At 42.7% G+C, this 18,456-nt stretch overlaps 1 protein-coding gene and 1 long non-coding RNA gene across 4 annotated transcripts in view; both read left to right on the top strand.

Annotated features, from left to right (window-relative positions):
• Nucleotides 1-16,059, top strand: part of LOC310764493 — a 76,629-nt gene extending 60,570 nt beyond the window's left edge. For 2 of the 3 annotated variants that reach the window (XM_083618588.1, XM_083618586.1), the window contains 5 exons: nucleotides 2,032-2,161; nucleotides 2,290-2,322; nucleotides 4,592-4,695; nucleotides 7,486-7,569; nucleotides 15,510-16,059. In XM_083618588.1, coding sequence (XP_083474714.1) covers nucleotides 2,032-2,161; nucleotides 2,290-2,322; nucleotides 4,592-4,695; nucleotides 7,486-7,569; nucleotides 15,510-15,614 — 456 coding nt within the window. In that variant the 3' untranslated portion in view covers nucleotides 15,615-16,059. Of the gene's footprint in view, nucleotides 1-2,031; nucleotides 2,162-2,289; nucleotides 2,323-4,591; nucleotides 4,696-7,485; nucleotides 7,570-14,296; nucleotides 14,996-15,509 lie in introns of those variants that run through there. The other variant, XM_083618587.1, reaches the window with a different exon arrangement.
• The window catches only part of LOC310764837, a 392,409-nt gene that overhangs the window by 221,153 nt on the left and 152,800 nt on the right, over nucleotides 1-18,456 (top strand). The gene's annotated exons all lie outside the window — the stretch shown is intronic.

Raw genomic sequence — 18,456 nt, 5'->3', positions numbered from 1 at the left:
GCATGGCCAAAGGTCGGGTGCAGAGAGCTGAAGTTATTCAATTTTGGGAGGGTGCCCTGTTGCCAACTAGTGTGGAGGAATAATTTCTGGAGGGGGCTTCTGTCTCTCTAGTGCATAAGCCCCCACCCCCCCAACAATGGAGGAATGGGACAAATACCAAAAGGTGAAAAATGCCTAGGTTATTGTATCTATTTAAAATATAAAACCTTCAGAAGAATTATTCCCAGGAGTAATATTTACTCAGCAGAGAGGACCCTCTTGGTAGTTCCTCTGCCCTCAGAAGCTTGGTATGTGTGGCAGCCTGGCAGAGGGCTTTCTTCAACCTTTAAAAGGTTTCTCAGAGCAGCTCAAAAGTGATAAGAACACCCCCCAAAAAGCCCAAAATAGCAGAGTAGTGTAAAATAAACTTTAAAACAGAGGCAATGTTAAAGCAGAACCCAAAAACAAAATTTATAAGTCAAATAAAAAGGTCTTCATTTGGCACCAAAAATACATCAATGTCAACACCAGGCATAGAATCCAATGTGGTGCTAAGTCTCTGTTTCTGTCAGCATTTCACAATGCAATGTTCCCCCTCCTCCTGTGCTCCCTAAATTTAAGGGTTTCTCTAACCTCCTGGAGTGGGTTTGGGGAGGACACAAGTCGGGTGAGGAGACAGGGTGGAGTCCCATTATGAAAGTGGAAAGTCTTGAGCTGATGGAGCGAGTTAGTAGAATACTGCTCATGGCAAGCTTCCCTGGAAAAGGTATGTGAGACATGGGTGTCACAATGGAGAAGGTCCTGTCCGAGATCACCACCTACCTCACTTCTGAAGGCAAGTGAAAACACTGAAGGGTCTCTGAAGAACATTGCAATAGCCAGGCTGGTTCTTAGCTATGGTAGTATTTCTCAGCTTTAGTTCCTAAGCGGCATTGTTGATACCTGTCTGTCTCAAGAGACAATGGAGTGCACCTCCAGGGGTAGAGTCAAACCACTGCATTAGCAGCACCAAAGTGACCTCCCCAGGACACAAGCCTGGGCAGGGTGTATGGAGGTCCTGGGCTGCCCAGATGACAAGACTTCTCTCAGCCTCACTGATATCTTCCCAGGGAAAGCAGAGCTATACATTAGAGGTGTTGGGTAGTGGTGGGGGACACCTCTGGTGGGGGACACATCATGCTCCTTCTGAGGTAGTTCACCCACCTTTGGTCCCCATCCTGAACTCAGCTCTCAGCATGCAACAGTGGCCATACCCTGGGAATGGCTTCAGCTGGCCAACTAAAACAGGTAAGGGTAGCCATTGGATCTCAAACTGTCTATGAGTTAGGAACTTCCTTGTATCTGAAGACTGGCTCTGGCAGATTGAGCGGACAAGACCAATGGCCAAGATGGTGGTTTCTGCACACGCTGTAGAGGGAAGTAAGGGACAGGTGGGGCTTGCCAACCTGGGAAGGAAGCCCATCTAGAAGGATAATCTGATCCTAAGCCTCTGCTGCCTTGTGGAACATCTTCAGGAGAAGAAAAGGCTAAGAAGTAAACCCTACACACAAATCCAGATTGGAGTCCCTAAGGTGGTTGGATGGGGCCTTGTACACCTCCTTCTGGCAAATCCTACAGTGGTACCTCTGGTTACGAACTTAATTCGTTCTGGAGGTCCATTCTTAACCTGAAACCATTCTTAACCTGAGGTACCACTTTAGCTAATGGGACCTCCTGCTGCCGCCGCGCGATTTCTGTTCTCATCCTGGGGCAAAGTTCTTAACCTGAGGTACTACCTGAGGTACTACCTAACGTGTTTGTAACCTGAGGTACCACTGAATTCACAACATCCTTCATGAGGATGCAGTGAGAAAGGTAGTACAGGCCCTTTGCAGAAAGACCTCTGAATCCTGTTAGGTTGGATAGAAGCTTAAAGAAATCTTAACCCCACTTTTCTGCTCTTATTAAATTTTCCTTGGAGCTATAACATTTCCCCGCTGCCTCCATTTTTGAAAATAATACACCCCAAATCTAGGCAAGCCTGTCAATTACATTGCTGTCTTCTGTTTGTAGTTATCATTGCTACGGGGGAAGGAGAGGAATTTCACCTTGCTCCATGCCCTTGTGGAACAGATCTTCTTACATGAGCCTGATTTGGCTACATTTTCTCAGGAGTTGACAGAATTTAAAGCTGTTTCTGCTGGTAAGAGGATTGTTTCCCTTCCCTTCTTTCTTGCAAATATTGCTTTTCTCAAAACACCCATTTCCATATTAGATATGTGAGATACTTATCTGGGTTCACCATCTGACTTCTTTTCTGCTTTGCCACAGCTTCCATCAAAGGTCTCAGTGCTGAAGTTGAAGGTATGTAAATATGGTTTCAGAATTCACCGAAAGCATTTTTCACACATTGTGAAGTCACCTGGAACTGGGTTCCATCGTGTTGAGCTTGTAGGTCTCAAAGAGAAGAGCTTTTGGGGTTTGTTTGATTCTTTAAGAATAATAAAAAAACACATTCAAACTACCGAGGGGTGTGGTTGCCATGGCAATATTTTAACCTGTCATGTCTCTGCAAGGGAATTTGAGGAGAAATATCTAAGTAATGGCCATGAAGTTTCCAAATTGCGCATAGAGAAGTCAATTTCATTTTGCCTTAAACCAGTGCTCCATTGACCTTTAGAAGAGGTATGGGAGGCAGAAGAAACTTAGTGTGGTTGCGAAACAAAGACTCAGGAAATAATTTAAATCAAAACTTTGAGTTAGGCATTGAGATAATGGAAATATGCAGCAAATCATCCCAGATCTCTCCTGTCCCCTGGACTAACAGGTAACGTGTCCTCATCCTGGCTCCAGTGCTCTGTGCTAGGCATGTAAAGGAAGAGATGCTAGTGTTGGCCAAGGATGCAAGGAAAGTTCCTGAGACATCTTGTTGGCTGCTGTTGAAAACAGGATGCTGGACCAGATGGTGCCTCCAACAGAGGGCTCTTCTTATGTCCTTACAGAAAATCTCTCTGGTCTCATTCTGAAGAAGGCACCCAAGTAGTGCCAATCCCTGCAGGAGGCCTACTGTGGAGGTTGAAGGAAGCACAGTCTTTACCGTATTTTTCGCTCTATAAGACGCACTTTTTCCCTCCTAAAAAGTAAGGGGAAATGTGTGTGCATCTTATGGAGCAAATGCAGGCTGCACAGCTATCCCAGAAGCCAGAACAGCAAAAGGGATTGTTGCTTTTGCTGCGCAGCGATCCCTCTTGCTGTTCTGGCTTCTGGGATTCAGAATATTTTTTTCCTTGTTTTCCTCCTCCAAAAACTAGGTGCATCTTATGGTCTGGTGCGTCTTATAGAGCAAAAAATACGGTATTTTCCATTGCTTAGTACCAGAGCGCCTGCTTTGCGTGCATAATATCCCAGGTTCAAATCTCCAGGGTACTGCTGCCAAAATACTTTGCCCATCAGAGTAGATGGTACTTCTCCAGATGGAGAAACTGTCTGACCGGCTGGCATAAGGCACCTTCCTATGTAACTTTATGATTGTCCTCAAAATTCCACTCTCAGAAAGATCTACCAGCAACTTTAGTTTGGATTTCAGAGCCCCAAAACCTTTGAAGATGGAACAGTCAGAAAGAATTCAAAGAGGCATGTGTGTGTTTCTTACAAAATGTATTACATGCAAGAAAGAGTAGTTAATTAACCAACCAACCAACAAAATAATTTACCATTTCCAAAAATGCATCCTGCCAGATGCCGAGAATCAAATATACAATTACAGTACTTTTACCTTAACTATAAACTTCCTATAACGTATACCAACATATAATCAATTATTGTATCAGCAATATATCAAATTCCTTTATAATAATCTGTATTATTGGATTCCATTCACACATTCCAGCTGCCTTGTTTGGATGTCTCTGAATGTTAGTTTAATGATCCCTATCCATATCCAAATTTTCCTTACTAATTCCTTTTTAATTCCAGCTTCTTTGGACTTTGACTTTTCAAAAAGTATTTTTGGAAGTGCAAGGATTTCTGCGTTTCATATTTTTGAATATGTATTTGGTCCCAGTGCTTATATCCAATCCCAGTTGAAAAGGGACCAAATTTGCTGGCCAAATGCAAGATAGAAGTTGGGAGAGCTATGAAAGAGAATTTCAAACCAAATTGAAAAACCATAAGGTTTGATGGGAAGACTCCAGTTGACTGATTGCAGTGAGATATTGATCAGATGCTTGCAAGTAGCCAAAGGCATAAAACTGTCAGAGAACTTCAAACTGGGGTGGGGTGGAAAAGATCAAGAAGAAAAAGCAATGATTTGGGGGAAAGCCAGTAGCCTACTTTATTGTGTTGTACAGAAGGTATACTATGCATGTTATGAGAAGCTCACTATGGACAGTCCTTTTCCCATTTTGATGCCTACTGTCCTCAAGTGTTGAATAGGATATTTCAGGGAGAAGCACCACATGCTCAAAGGACATACTTAAAGGTTTGCATTAAGCTATCATTCTTCTCTGATTGATGATTGATTGATTGGTCAGTGCATGAGAAATATCAGCTCCTGAAACAAACAGAATGAATAAAGTCAGAGCAGTGTGAAAGGCAAAATGCCTCATTTTCTTCCTCTCTGTTTTGTGATTAGTTTTACGGAAAGAATTAGACAGCATTGCTGAGTGCAGAAGACTAATCAAACCCAAGGTTATCAAGGCAGGAGCTGTGGAGTCACAGTTCTACAAAGAGCTGAAGGTAACTGTGGTCAGGATTATGTTTAAATGGGTATATACCATGCAGAATTTCAGAGATCAGATGTGAAGGGATTTTTTGGATGCAGGGAAAGAAGGGTTTATGACAAGAATGGGGAAATTTTGAATGTGGCCCTACAGCCCCTTGCGACTCTTCCTGGACCACTCACCCTCTTTCTAAGCCACACTTCTCACAGTACATATGCTTTCTGGAATGAATGAATAACTGAACTGAGATAATGCATTTTGCTTGCTTAGATGGAGGATAAAGAGGCATGAACAGATTTGCATGGCTGAAATGTGTCCTGCTGTATGTAGGTATGGGTCACATCCACAGAGCTGCCCATTTTTGCCTCTGGCTTTGCATCCTCCATAGTCTGTGTCCCCCAGAAAATTCCCCATGGGGGAATGCAAAAGATTCCCCACTCCTCGTTCACAGAAACTTGTCTGCAAGTCACAAAAAAAATAAAAAATGAAAAAACCAAGCAAGATCTAGACCACAGACTCTGGGATGTCCACTAGTGATATTTGGCAGCCCACCATGCACTCAGCAAACCTCTTGGATTTTGTCCCTGCCTGGGACTCTCTGCCCAGAGGGGCCATCTGACTGGTCATGATCCATGTCAGTTTGATGCCATTCATGTTATATGTTGTAGATTCCTGTTCTAGAAAGTTGCATGGCTACAACTCCTAGCATGACGTAGCAACAACGTTAAAGAGAAGGAAATAAGTATTCAATCTCTGTTTGGCTATTTCCCTCATCCTATGACTAGCTTCAAGTTGTCACACATAAGAAGAAAGCTTGAAAGCCTCACCATCACTTGCCAGAGCAAGGAGATGCTGTCAACTACCCTACTGCTCCAGGAGAACATGTTACTGCTATTGCTTAAAGTTTATGTTCCATCTAAGCCCACCATCCAAGACATCACTGCAGTGGAGCATTTTCCTTCTTTGTCCAGGATCTGAAGATGACCTGTCATGTAATTTGGTATAGCCGAGCCAATTGTCAGTCTTGATCAATAATCCTCTGCGTATGCTACAGATTCATGTCTATGTGATTGTGTGTTGCCAATTTCTCCTCTAGCTGTAGCCATATGCATTTCTTTGAATGCCACACCAGAGGGTTCTCTGACCTTGAGGAATAGCGTTTCAGAGGGTTATTACTGGAATTGAATTTGTTATCTATTTACAGCCCAGTTCATACTTATACCATGGTGAGATAAGCAGCTGGCTAGCATGTGTCAATTTGCTAAAATAAATATCATCATCATCATCAAATGAATACAGAGAAGAAAGATACACAGCATAACAATGTTTTTTAAAAATTAAAATACTATGGCTGCAATCCTAGTACCACTTACCTGGGAGCAAGCCTCATTGAGTAGAATAGAACTTACTTCCAAGCAGATGTGGTTGTTTTTATGATGATGATGATGATGATGATGATGATAATATTTATACCCTACCCATCTGGCTGGCTTTCGCCAGCCACTCTGGGTGACTCTCAACAGAATATTAAAAAGATGATAAAATATCAAACATTAAAAACATCCCTAAAGAGGGCTGCCTTCAAATGTCTTCTAAAAGTCAGATAGTTGTTTATTTCCTTGACGTCTGATGAGAGAGCGTTCCACAGGGTGGGCGTCACTACCGAGAAGGCCCTCTGCCTGGTTCCCTGTAACCTCACTTTTCGCAGTTAGGGAACTGCCCTCAGAGCTGGACGTCTGGTTAGGGTTGTTAGCAGATAACATGGTGGGCTTGTGCCCCTTCCTAGTGCTGGTATGAGAGGAGATATTTGAACTTCGGCTCTCAACTTGGTGCTGTGTGATGGATAGTTTTTTAAAACCTGAGTGGGGGACCCTTTACAGTGTGAAGACTACATTCCCTTGTGGGCAACCTTCCAGGAGCTGGGGCCAGCGGCAAAAATGGAAAGCTGCATCTTTTATGGTAGGCTACATTCCTTTCAGGGACGCGGGTGGCGCTGTGGGTTAAACCACAGAACCTAGGACTTGCCAATCAGAAGGTCAGCAGTTTGAATCCCCACGATGGGGTGAGCTCCTGTTGCTCGGTCCCTGCTCCTGCCAACCTAGCAGTTTGAAAGTGCATCAAAGTGCAAGTAGATAAATAGGTACCGCTCCGGCGAGCAGGTAAATGGCATTTCCGTGTGCTGCTCTGGTTCGCCAGAAGTGGCTTAGTCATGCTGGCCACATGACCCAGAAGCTGTACGCCGGCTCCCTCGGCCAAGAAAGCGAGATGAACGCTGCAACCCCAGAGTCGGTCACAACTAGACCTAAAGGTCCGGGGTCCCTTTACCTTTACCTTACATTCCTTCCACATGGAGGCCACACTCACATTTCTCCATTCAGGCGAGCAAGAAGCATTCTCCCATGGGCACCTTCAAGCCAGGCAAAAGCATGGGCATGGGCACCTTCAAGCCAGGCAAAAGCATTGAAGGAGGCTGCAGAGCACACCTAGTGAGGAGTGTGGATTGAAGAAGGGCATGGCCTGAGAAGAATCCTGACAGGGATGGACTGCAGGATGGCCTGAGGTTCTCCACTCCTTGCTTAAGCCTTCCTCTCACCCCACCACTATGATGGAGAAGTTAAAGGAGTGGAGGATGCCTGCATGTGTGTGTGTCTGAGTGTGGTGCATGTGTGTGCGAATTCTGAACATTCAAGTTTGACTCCCTCCAACCCAGTGTTTGTGATCTTTTTTTATTGATGTTTGTAAGTGGCTTTGAGGTCGCATTAGACTTTAATGTGACACTCATTCCAGATTGTGCTTTATGTTTCAGGATTTGATTCAGGCATATGAAGGCGACCTTTCTCAGTTATTTAGAAGCTGTCAAGAAATGAAAAAGGCCTATCACAACATACTGGTACGTTTTATTTTAAAATATAAGTGTCAAATAAGCTGTTTTCTTATCAACAGTGACCTCTAGAAATGCAGAGAAATATCACCTTTGACAAATATGATTCATAGTGCAGCGTTTAGGCTGCATTCTCAAACACCCATTCTAGGGAGCGAGCTCTTGAGAACAGTGCACTTTTGAGTAAATGTGCATTGGATTAGGTACTTATTGAAGGCAGCAGTCCTGCATACATGTATTACATGGGAGTAAATCTCATTGCATATAGGAGGCATTTCTTCTGTTCCACTAACTATGCTTAGGAATGCACCACCTATGTTTTAAATCAGATTGCTGCTGTTCATTTAATCAACTTGCACAGTTTACCTTACCGTGTCTCAGTGCTTTTTCAAAATAAATAAATAAATAAATAATACTTAATTAAAGTAACAGGGACTTCTAGCAAATAACACTAAGTGACACAGACAAAAACCTTTATTGTATGGAGATTCCTAATGCATTTCCTGAATGAAGTGACTCTTTGCATCAACACTTATTATCTCTGAATTTCCTTTCACGGGTGATGAATCCAATTAAAAAAAATATGATGAATGCATGGCTAATGCAAAGTAGTATGCAAGAAGAAGGATGCAAGACAATTCTCCACAATTTTCCAGCTGCGGTAAATCTCAACGCATTGCACTCTCTCTGCACATCTTGACTGAACATGCTGTACCTACTTTATGTTTCAAGTTCATGTTCTCGCAGTGGCAATGACTGGGGTGAGGCCACTTTGGATGTTGCATTTAGCAATGTGAGAGCTGCTGCAGCAAAGCTCCAAAGCCAGTGTGGTGTAGTGGTTAAGAGTGGTAGACTCGTAATCTGGTGAACCGGGTTCACTTCCCCACTCCTCCACATGCAGCTGCTGGGTGACCTTGGGCTAGTCACACTTCTCTGAAATTTCTCAACCCCACTCACCTCACAGAGTGTTTGTTGTGAGGGAGGAAGGGAAAGGAGAAAGTCAGCCGCTTTGAGACTCCTTCGGGTAGTGATAAAGCGGGATATCAAATCCAAACTCCTCCTCTTCTTCTTCTTTCTGCTCTGTTTGTCAGTGGAGGAAGTATGGATGACGAGCTTGCAGGGTGGATGCTAGTTATTCCATAAAGAAGAAAAGGTGCTCTAAATATGCTCTCTTCTTTATTACCACTCCATGCAGTCCAAGGATGAACTCTGATGTTGTCAGGAAGAGGTTCCAAGGCTAGGATCTGATGAACCCTGCCTCAGATCACACCCATCATGGATGTTCATGGCTCTTACTTTCTGCTGTAGACATCTGAGCCAGCCTGAGATGGCTACATTTCACCAGGCCCTTGATAACCTCCATGGTGCTTGACTATTTAGACTGTGAGCCAAAGTTCCCAAGCACAATTCAATCCTTTGGGCTTGGAGATCAAACATAGCTTTCCAGGCCTCTCTAGTTGACTCCTTGAGTGTTGCCTGGCTGGAACATCTCCTTGAGCTCCAGTGATGTTTCTTGCTTGTTTAGATGGAGGACAGAGAGGGCTGTGAGAGTATTTGTAATAATTAGCCTACTGTAAGATTCACATTTGTTGCCCCACCCACTTTTGCCTCTGCCTCTGCCCACCACTGTTATGTGGCCTCTGGAAACCTTCACATAAGGCCCTGTGGCCTTCAGACTGGAAAAACTCCCCATCAGAGGCTATGCTCCATGTCCTTCAGAGACTTATCTGGTTGGGATTGCTCTTCTCAGTATGGGAACAAAGGTTATGAAAGGTGGGAGAGCAGGTGGATCTCATTACCCCCTCCCCCAGTCTCTCCCTAGTACCTGCAAACTCCTCCTCCTTTCCTGGGCTTGCTGCCAAGAAAAGACTATCCTGGTTCAAAATGCTTTGCTCTGGGGAGCCCACTGAGGCAAGAGTTTTCCCGAGAGGTGGTTACCTCCTGGGATTATGATCCAAAGCCACCTCTTGGACCACAGCAACTCCTCATGTTTAGGTGAATTCTCCCATCTGTGGTTTTTAATGTTGGGTAAGGTTTCAGCTCCCATGAAAGCTCTCCTGAAACTCTGCATTATATGGTTTTCCCGCTGCATGGGTTCTTTGATGTAAAGTAAGTTGACTGCTTACACTGAAGCTCTTTCCACACTGCGTGCATTTAAATGTTTTCTCCCTTGTGTGGGTTCTCTGATGATGCGAAAGGCAACTGCTTACACTAAAGCTTTTTCTACACTCCATGTATCTCCATGCCTTTCCCCACATCACATGTACTGAGGATGCAGCCTTGGATCTCAAATGATAACTCTCAAACCTAATTTGCTATGCCACTGTGTAGCTACACTTTTTAAAATAAAAGACAAGAGAGACACTGAAAAAGACCTTGACATATTCTTATGAAAAGGTTATTTTCAGTAAAACCTCACTAATTGCATTTTTCTGGGTCCAGCATTGCTTTAATCTTCTGCTCCTGTTCAGATGATGCTCCCAAATGCTTGAGGGGCCTCACCATCCCTTTCTGTAATGTTTTATGTAAAACTGAGAAGCAATCACCTCTCTACATACACATTTTCATCTGCAAATAACATTGAATATGCTCTGCACCAGAAGCAGCTTCCTAGAGGGAGCGGAGCTGTTTTGCCAGCTTCCTGGAGGGCGGGTCACTGTTGTTTACTGAGAGGAAAAGGGGACCATGGTGTGGACATCAGCATAGTGCACTGGCAGGAGTGTTGGATTGGTTCGGCTGGTGCATTTGCACCACGCCAGACTCCCTGATGCCTCACCCATCCTCCTCATAGTAAGTATCAATAATTCACCTGCCAGGAAGCTAGTGCAGGGTCTCTGCCTTACTCAGCAAGCTCTTTCTGCTCTGCACCTTAAGGTAGGGTTGCCAGACATCCCCAGTTCCCGGGGACAGTCCCCGCATTTGCATATCTGTCCCTGGACAAATTCTGTCCCCAGAATGTCCCCAGATTTGCAAATCTGTCACCGGGAAACGTGGTAGTGGCAGCCTCAGCAGCCCGGAGCCAGCCTGGTAGCGAGGTTGGCTCTGGCTGGCTTCGGGAGCTGCTCTCTGCTGTGGCACCCGCCATTTTTCCTCTCCGGAAGTCCCCGTATGATGTGTCTTGTGTGCAGTTTTTCTGCCAGGCAAGGTGCAAAGCAGTTCTTTCACACCCTGTGAAACATAAATGTGCAGGTTTTAAAAAACTAGGGTACGGCGTGCTGCCCACCTGTGACTCCCGAGCCTCCCCATATCTCCTGCCCCCTTTGTTTGGACAGATCGGGGGAGGCTCGGGAGTCGCAGGCGGGCAGCTGTTCCCAGTTTTTAAAAAATTCTGCACATTTATGTTTCACAGGGTGCGAAAGAAGAGCTTTGCACCTTGCCTGGCAGAGAAACTGTGCGCCTTGCGCCCCTCCTGGACAATGTCCGCCTGCCCACAACTCCCAAGCCTCCCCCAATCTGTCAAAACAAAAGGGGTAGGCTCGGGAGTCATGGGTGGGTGGTGTGCCGTTGCCCAGTTTTTAAAAAAGTCTGTGCATTTATGTTTCACAGGGTGCAAAAGAAGGGCTTTTCACCTTTATCCAATATGCATGTGTGCTTGGCCCCAGGGTCTTTTGCCTCACCATCCACACTACTGACTCCCTGTTGCTACTCAGCTTCAAAAAAAGGTCCCCGGATTCATTGAAAAAATCTGATAACCATACCTTAAGGTTGCAATCCTGCGCATGCTTGATAGGAAGCCAATGCTATGAAAGTCAACAGAATGCAAAGTTGGATGGATCTGTTGATTTCATTTTCTCTCTCCAGTAGCACCTTAAAGACCAACTAAGTTAGTTCTTGGTATGAGCTTTCGTGTGCATGCACACTTCTTCAGATACACTATAGGCTACCTATCTGTAATTTTCTCTCTGTTTCATTTCCCCCTCATTTCTGCATCAGTTTATTTTAAAAATTCTCTCTCACACACAAATTATTTGCTTTTTAAGTGCATTTTTCTTACTATGCGCATATTTGCAAGCAATGTTCTTGAATGATCACATTGTTTTCACTCAAATAATGGAGACCTTCTTCACAAAATTCGGAGAACTGTGAATTTCAAATGGTAGGTGTGTTTCAGTTTGTTTATTGGTTCAGGAAGTATCAGTCAGGCTGATCCAACCCCTTCGCATCACCAGTGGGTTGTATTTCCATTGAGTCTCACTGAGGTTTACTTCTGAGTAGCTGTGCCTAAGTCTGCACTATGAGTTATGACTAATCTTTGTTGGATTCTACCTGGAGGCTGTGATTTTCCACCCATTTCAAATGGGTGCTTAAAAATCTGTTGCAGAACACTGACACAGCAGCTGTTCAGAAGCTTCAAGCCATATCATTACTATAGCTTTTGAATTAAACTGTGCAACTACAGACTACTACGATACAGCCTTTGAGGTTGTACTCTTCTGGCTATGGAACAGCCTTCCCAGAACAGAATTACCTGGTGGTCATTTTGGTGACTAATGACTACTTTTTTTAATTAAAAAAAAAATCACATTTTAAGCAACTAGCATTCTAAACAAAATCTGGATGGGGTTTGTCTAAATTGTCTTGCACAATTTTTCTCCACCTCCCTTCAATTTTTTAATGCTCAGATTTTTGTTTGTTTGTTTTGCTTCTTGGATTTGAACATTTTGTTCTGAGTGGCTGTGGAAACACAACCAGATGGGCAGGGCATAAATAATAAAATTATTAATTATTATTGATAGGATGCTCATAAGGGACTGTTTATAAAACAAGCAGCCAAGCAAGCACATGCATTGGTTGGATGTGCTACTCTTTCCGCTGAACATCTATAGCAAACAGAGTTCCCAAGCCTGTCAATACTCCTAAGAGTATCCCACAGCTATTGGTAGCAACTGCATTATCAACAGTGTAGATAAATCTATTGGTTGCTGCACTTGTTACTCCCCATTTTTGGGGTATGTGTGTGTGCTTCATCATAAGGAGATATGATGGGATTAACATCTGATTCGTGTAGGATTGCCTTCAATTTACCCCGCTGGAGATCAACACCTTCTAGATGTTTGGTCGTTAGCTGTAGAAATAGTATCTTTTCTTCACTACTGCTTAATTATTGGCAAGCCTTTCGTGGGCTGTGTTATCATCTACAGCCTTCCATCACCCCAGAGGTGCAATTAGGAGCTCATTGTGAGAGCTATTGATTAGTCACTGATAGAGGAAGTTTACTTGATTGGTGAGTGAATTAGATTTGGAATGATTTGTGACTCTTTGCTTTGGGTCCCTGTAAGAGTCTGTTGTCAGATTATGCGTTTTATTGATACGCCAAAATAAAGAGAAACAGAGCAAATGAATAATCAATTGGCCATCAGAACAAAGGATCAGGAGACTTTGCTGAAACCATTCTGTGCAATTGATGATGGGCCATAATGCAACTTTGTTTAAACAGCAAAGGAACAAATTCCATAGTGTGAATTTTTAAGAAATGCTGTATGGTTATTTGATGAGGGATAAGTAGTGAGGTTCCAACTCGGTATGAAGGAGAAATTTGATTTCATCTGAAGCAGAATCTATTAAATTCTCACTTTCCAAAAAAAAATATTATGTGAACTGAAACATAGCTACCTTTCAAAATATGCACTCATCTGAATTTTGCTATGCAGTTCGCCAAGTAATGTTTAAAAAAATGCATATATTAAGGGCAATGGTGTATATAAATACAATAAATAAATATAATGGTGAGAGCATAACAAAGAAATACATTATATTAGGGCAAATTGTTTGGAAAAAATGTGTACATTAGTGAAAACTTCATATAAAATGTGTTTATTAGGAGAAATTTGCACTAAAACACTGATGATTTTCATGAGGGTTTTTTTTATGGCTGCAGAATGTGGAGAACTATATTTCAGATCAGAAAAATAAGAAACTGGGAGAACCAAAAGTGACAGATCCTTCCACCCTGACTTCCAGTTTCTCTGATTCTAACATGGGCATGCCACAACAGCCCGTATATCTGAAAAAATGCTTTTGCAATGCCTCTCCACCATTTTTTCTCCAGACAAAATATACCCAACTTTTCCTTATAGCGATTGGACTCCAGGTCCCTCACCATCTTTTGCATTAGTACTTATTTGACTGTATTGAACAGTTTGGATGTTTGGAATTATGTATTGTTTTATGTAACTTCTTTTAGTGGTCACCATTTTTAGGGGGGAAAAATCCTTTGAACAAATGGCATATACATTGGCTAAATGAATAAATATTTGTCGTCCTCCTTTGAGCTGCCCATAAGTTCTACCATTTCTCTTGAGATAAACTCTGGACACCCTTCAGCTGGTTTGGATGGTAATGCCAACTGGAGCATATGGGAATTGTAGTTCAAAACATCTGGAGGGCAGTAGGTTGAGAAAGGCTGTTCTGGACCCCTAAGAGCTGTACCTGAATCCTCATCATTCCACCCATATAATGCAATTGTGAAAAGCACAGAGCCTCCACCAGGAAAAAGATGGCAATATTTATTTCCACCTCCCTTTTCTTATCCTAAATGCTTGGGGCAGAAATTGCAGGTTAAGACATACAGAATGTTGTAGATGTAACCAACGACAGACAGAGATAGCTTTTCCTTATGCTGCATCCAAGAACTGGGCAAATTCCAAGTATGGATTTAATGGCTAACTTGTTAACTCTGGCCAAATTGTTCTTTATCCAAATAGCTTAAAAATGTTAATGTGATTTTCTCACTTAGGGCAGTGGATTGGTTGAACAAACTGTGAGAAACAGATGAAGTTGACAAGTTAACTATCCTGATTTTAATTAGGGAATGCACTGAGGATACAGGTGTGCTTGTGTATTCAATAATAGTATTCCCTTTCTGAATTACTGGAATAATAATCGAAAAGGAATATGATGTGATTTAGAATTTCTCAAAGATTATATATTACAGGTGTAATTCAAGAGTAAATCCTTGCTTTTAATTTTTGTTGTGCAAGTGAAATAAACTAACTGCCCATTACTCTATTTAACACTTAATCCCAAATAGTGGTGGAAATAATTTTTAAAATCTAGAATTCTTTCAAATGATGCCTGGGCTCAAATTAGGGTGCCTCTCAGGAGAAGGGAGTTCTATCATTGTGAAACAATCACCAAAATGACCTATACAATGGTGTGCGGTCAGTGAACCAGGAGGACTAGGCCAGTCCCCTAAATGTTTTCCTGGCACCTTGTTCCCAAAGCCTCAGAAGGTCCTGCCCAGCTTGGGAAGGAGGTCTGATGCTCACATGCAAAACTTCGTGACATCATGCACACTCCTCCCACAATCATCCTCACAAGCTGGTGAGCCTAACTGTTCTGCTATGAAAAATTTTGCCGCATAGGCTCAGGTTGTATATATGTGTAAATAAACCATATATCATATAGACACCACAGTCACCACTGTGCCTCATTTCCAAAAGGAAACACAAGCCCTGGGTGAGTGCCTGGGACCCCTGGAATCTCACATGACATCTTAGAAATGTAGAGGTCCTTGTTTAAGTGTGTTGGGCCCTGTATATTTTGATCATAAAGAGGCCTGATTCTCACTTTAAGATACATGTGGGAAATGCAGGAGAGAACATAGAGGATGGAATAGCATTTCTGCAATGTGGTGGATCTGCTTATCTTGACCTTCCTGCCATCAGTTGCCATCCTTATACCATTTGTATTCAATATGCTTCCAGCAATAAATTCTGCTTATAAACCATTTGGGTTTGGCTTTTTGTAACAGAACCTTCCAACACAGTTTAAGTGCCATTTTGCTTCCTGGACCTTCATTGTGACAAATCCTACAGGCACATAGAGAAAGCAGGCTATATTTCAGCTCATGACTCTTGCCTGATCTTTTCAATCCACAATAATCTTTACATGGCTCATATGTGAATAACAGTAAACATCTAGTCATTATTATTGTTAATATCTTGCAGATGAAATTTGGGGAAGCAGAAGATCGAGACTCAGAAGAGCTTTTTGCCTGGATTTCAACTTTTATCAGTGATTTCAGAAGAGTCTCAGCCGAGATTATATCATGAGTGCAGTCACCGATTCGGCAAAACTGAACAGTGTTGCCTTGAGGGTGTCAGCAGAAATCGGATGATTTGTGGGGTTATTGTTTTAGTCATTTGTACATCAGTGAATTTCTGCTTGAATGTAACTTTCTTAATGACCTTGCGACCCTGTGCTGAAAAACCACTGCTGCCAGGAAGGCCTAAACGGGATCCACAATAGTTCCTCCAGCTAGGGGTAAATTAAGGAAAACAGGGCAGTTGATTTGTTCTCGGGCCTGAACCAGTCTCTGAATGTAAGCCAAGAACTTCCTAACTTTGTGAAAGACCATGGACTATATATGATTCGCCACTTTCTCCAATGTGCTGCCCTTCAGATGTTCTGGAGCTGTAGTCCAAAAACATCCAGAAGGCATCAGCTTGACAGAGTTTTTTTTCAGACACAGAAGAACAGCGATGTTCTACTGTAACCCTTTATTTTTTTTTTAATAAATTTTTTATTGGTTTTTCCACACATAATACAAAACAATACAACACAATACATGGACATACAAACATATAAACACGTATACTTTCTTAACCTTTCTTTTCTTGAACCTTCTTTCAGCGACTTCCCCATACCTCCCCTTTCTGCATCCCTGTTATCAATCTTTTCAGCATCCCCTAATTCTACTGTAACCCTTTATGGGCCACCTTTGGTATAAATTATAGAAACCTATCACTTTGCCCTTATTGTATGTGGATATCAGAGCAGTGCTTTCTACTGACCTCAGGTATCCTGAACTAGAGAAAACAGTATCCACGTGTACAGGTGCCCTCAGTGCTGGCCCTGGACCAAAGAGTGCCCCAGGTGAGGAGCATCCTCAGTGGCCCTCTACTGAATACCATTTTTCTGACTGCATTCATAGCACAGTTGATTAATGCGTAGATTGGATGCATGGCTTGTCCCTGTCATCCTATCCCTGATCACACAGATCACTTCAACGCAAGCTGATTCCACTGAATGGGCAAATGTTGTTTTAAAATGTGCTCATAATAAAAATAAACAATGCTGCAATGCTGATCACGAAAGTAAGTATTTCCATCTTTTCAAATGAAGAAAAATTGGTTGAATTACTGTTGTTTTAGCTGTTGAGTTCCACCCCCAAGCCTAGCATCCTAGGTCAGGGGTGGAGAAACATAGTCCTGGGGAGCAGGAAGATTTTGTGGCAAAGCCTACAGGGAAGAGTTGTTGCGCTCACTAAGCCTGAGCTCTTTTGTTCCTTGGGATAAAGAGTTCACTTCACTGACATGTGAGTTATTGCTGACCAGCTCCCGGCTCCCACCTTGACATCAATGTGGGTCTTTACAGCATAACCAGGATCCTTGCTCCTGTTTTGCTGAATACAGGCATTATTAACACTCATGTCCAGGTCTAGGGCTCAAGACTTCCTCAAATCTCACTTGCAGCCATCAGCATTTGACTGCCAGCATACAGCAGCAGTCAATGTGTGATAGATGTGCAATACATTTCTCATATCAGGTCAACTTAAAATTCACAAATACATAACAGTGAATTCCAAACTACAGTGGTACCTCGGGTTAAGTACTTAATTCGTTCTGGAGGTCCGTTCTTAACCTGAAACTGTTCTTAACCTGAAGCACCACTTTAGCTAATGGGGCCTCCTGCTGCCACCGCACCGCTGGAGCACGATTTCTGTGCTCATCCTGAAACAAAGTTCTTAACCTGAAGCACTATTTCTGGGTTAGCGGAGTCTGTAACCTGAAGCCTATGTAACCTGAGGTACCACTGTATGGCATTGCATTTCAGGTTTGTTGTTTGCTTAGTCGTCCCATGCCTGGAATGGAAATCAATCCAGTGAATGTGATTGGTTGCTGTTGCTTTCTGTCTGTAAACAGTATGTAACTGATGACCTTTCTTTGTCCATTGACATTGTGTTTCCTTTGCACTGAAATGAATGGAGTGGAAAAACACAACAAGGTCACTTATGCACTTAATCATGTAGGTTACATAAATTCAAACCCGTAGGCAGTGAGATGAATAGCATAGTTTTGGGTGGAAGGCGAATTGCAGTGGAACAGTCACAGTGTCACATGCTATGTATCCAGGGTGGAACAGAAAAAAAGCTTGGAGTGAAATGCCCATCCTGGGCTTCCATTTAAGAGTAAGTATCTGGATGAGGGCATGGCTGGTTGGAAGGAAGAAACCTTGAAGAGGAGCACCTTGAAACTAAAGATACATTGCAATGTCTCATTGTCGGTTCCAATTGCATGATATTGCCCTACCTTTTTAAATTAAAAAGAGAGAGAGGCTAATACCAGTTTTAGCGTAGTTCACTGTCGGAGTGATTCAATATACTAGTATTGTGTTGATGGAAGGGGCAAAATGTTAGGAACAGAGGCAAAAGTTACAAAAGCAATTAGTTTCATAGAATCGTCACAATGCATTTTACTGCTAACTAACTTGCTTCTCTAAAGAAATTTGCACTTCCCCCAAATATTCGCCAGTTTGAGTGTTGGTTTTAATAATCACACAATAAATGGAAGGTCGGCAAATTGCCTGTGAGATCAGGGGGAGGGGGCATAGGACTTGCAAATGAACAGAGAAAATTATTTTTATCGTGTGAGTGGAAAAGGGTGTTATATGTGCTATTTATAGAGACTGGGAAAAGATAACTGAGAAATGTTGTTCTGCCTTGTCTTTCTACTCTGCTCCTGAAATAGGAAGAATGAAGCTCAGCCGAACAATGGGGCAGCTGCTAACCCTTAGATGTTCATGCAAGAACATTCATTTGGTGCCTATTGGGATGGCTGGAAATGGGGACTGCAATCTTCATATTACCATCCAAAACCCCCAAAACATAGAAAT

The sequence above is a fragment of the Podarcis filfolensis genome (genome assembly GCF_964270895.1).
Source record: "Podarcis filfolensis genome assembly, chromosome: 6".
Lineage (NCBI taxonomy): Eukaryota > Metazoa > Chordata > Lepidosauria > Squamata > Lacertidae > Podarcis > Podarcis filfolensis.
Note: the sequence above shows the minus strand (reverse complement) of the source record. Positions and strands in the feature narration are given on the sequence as shown.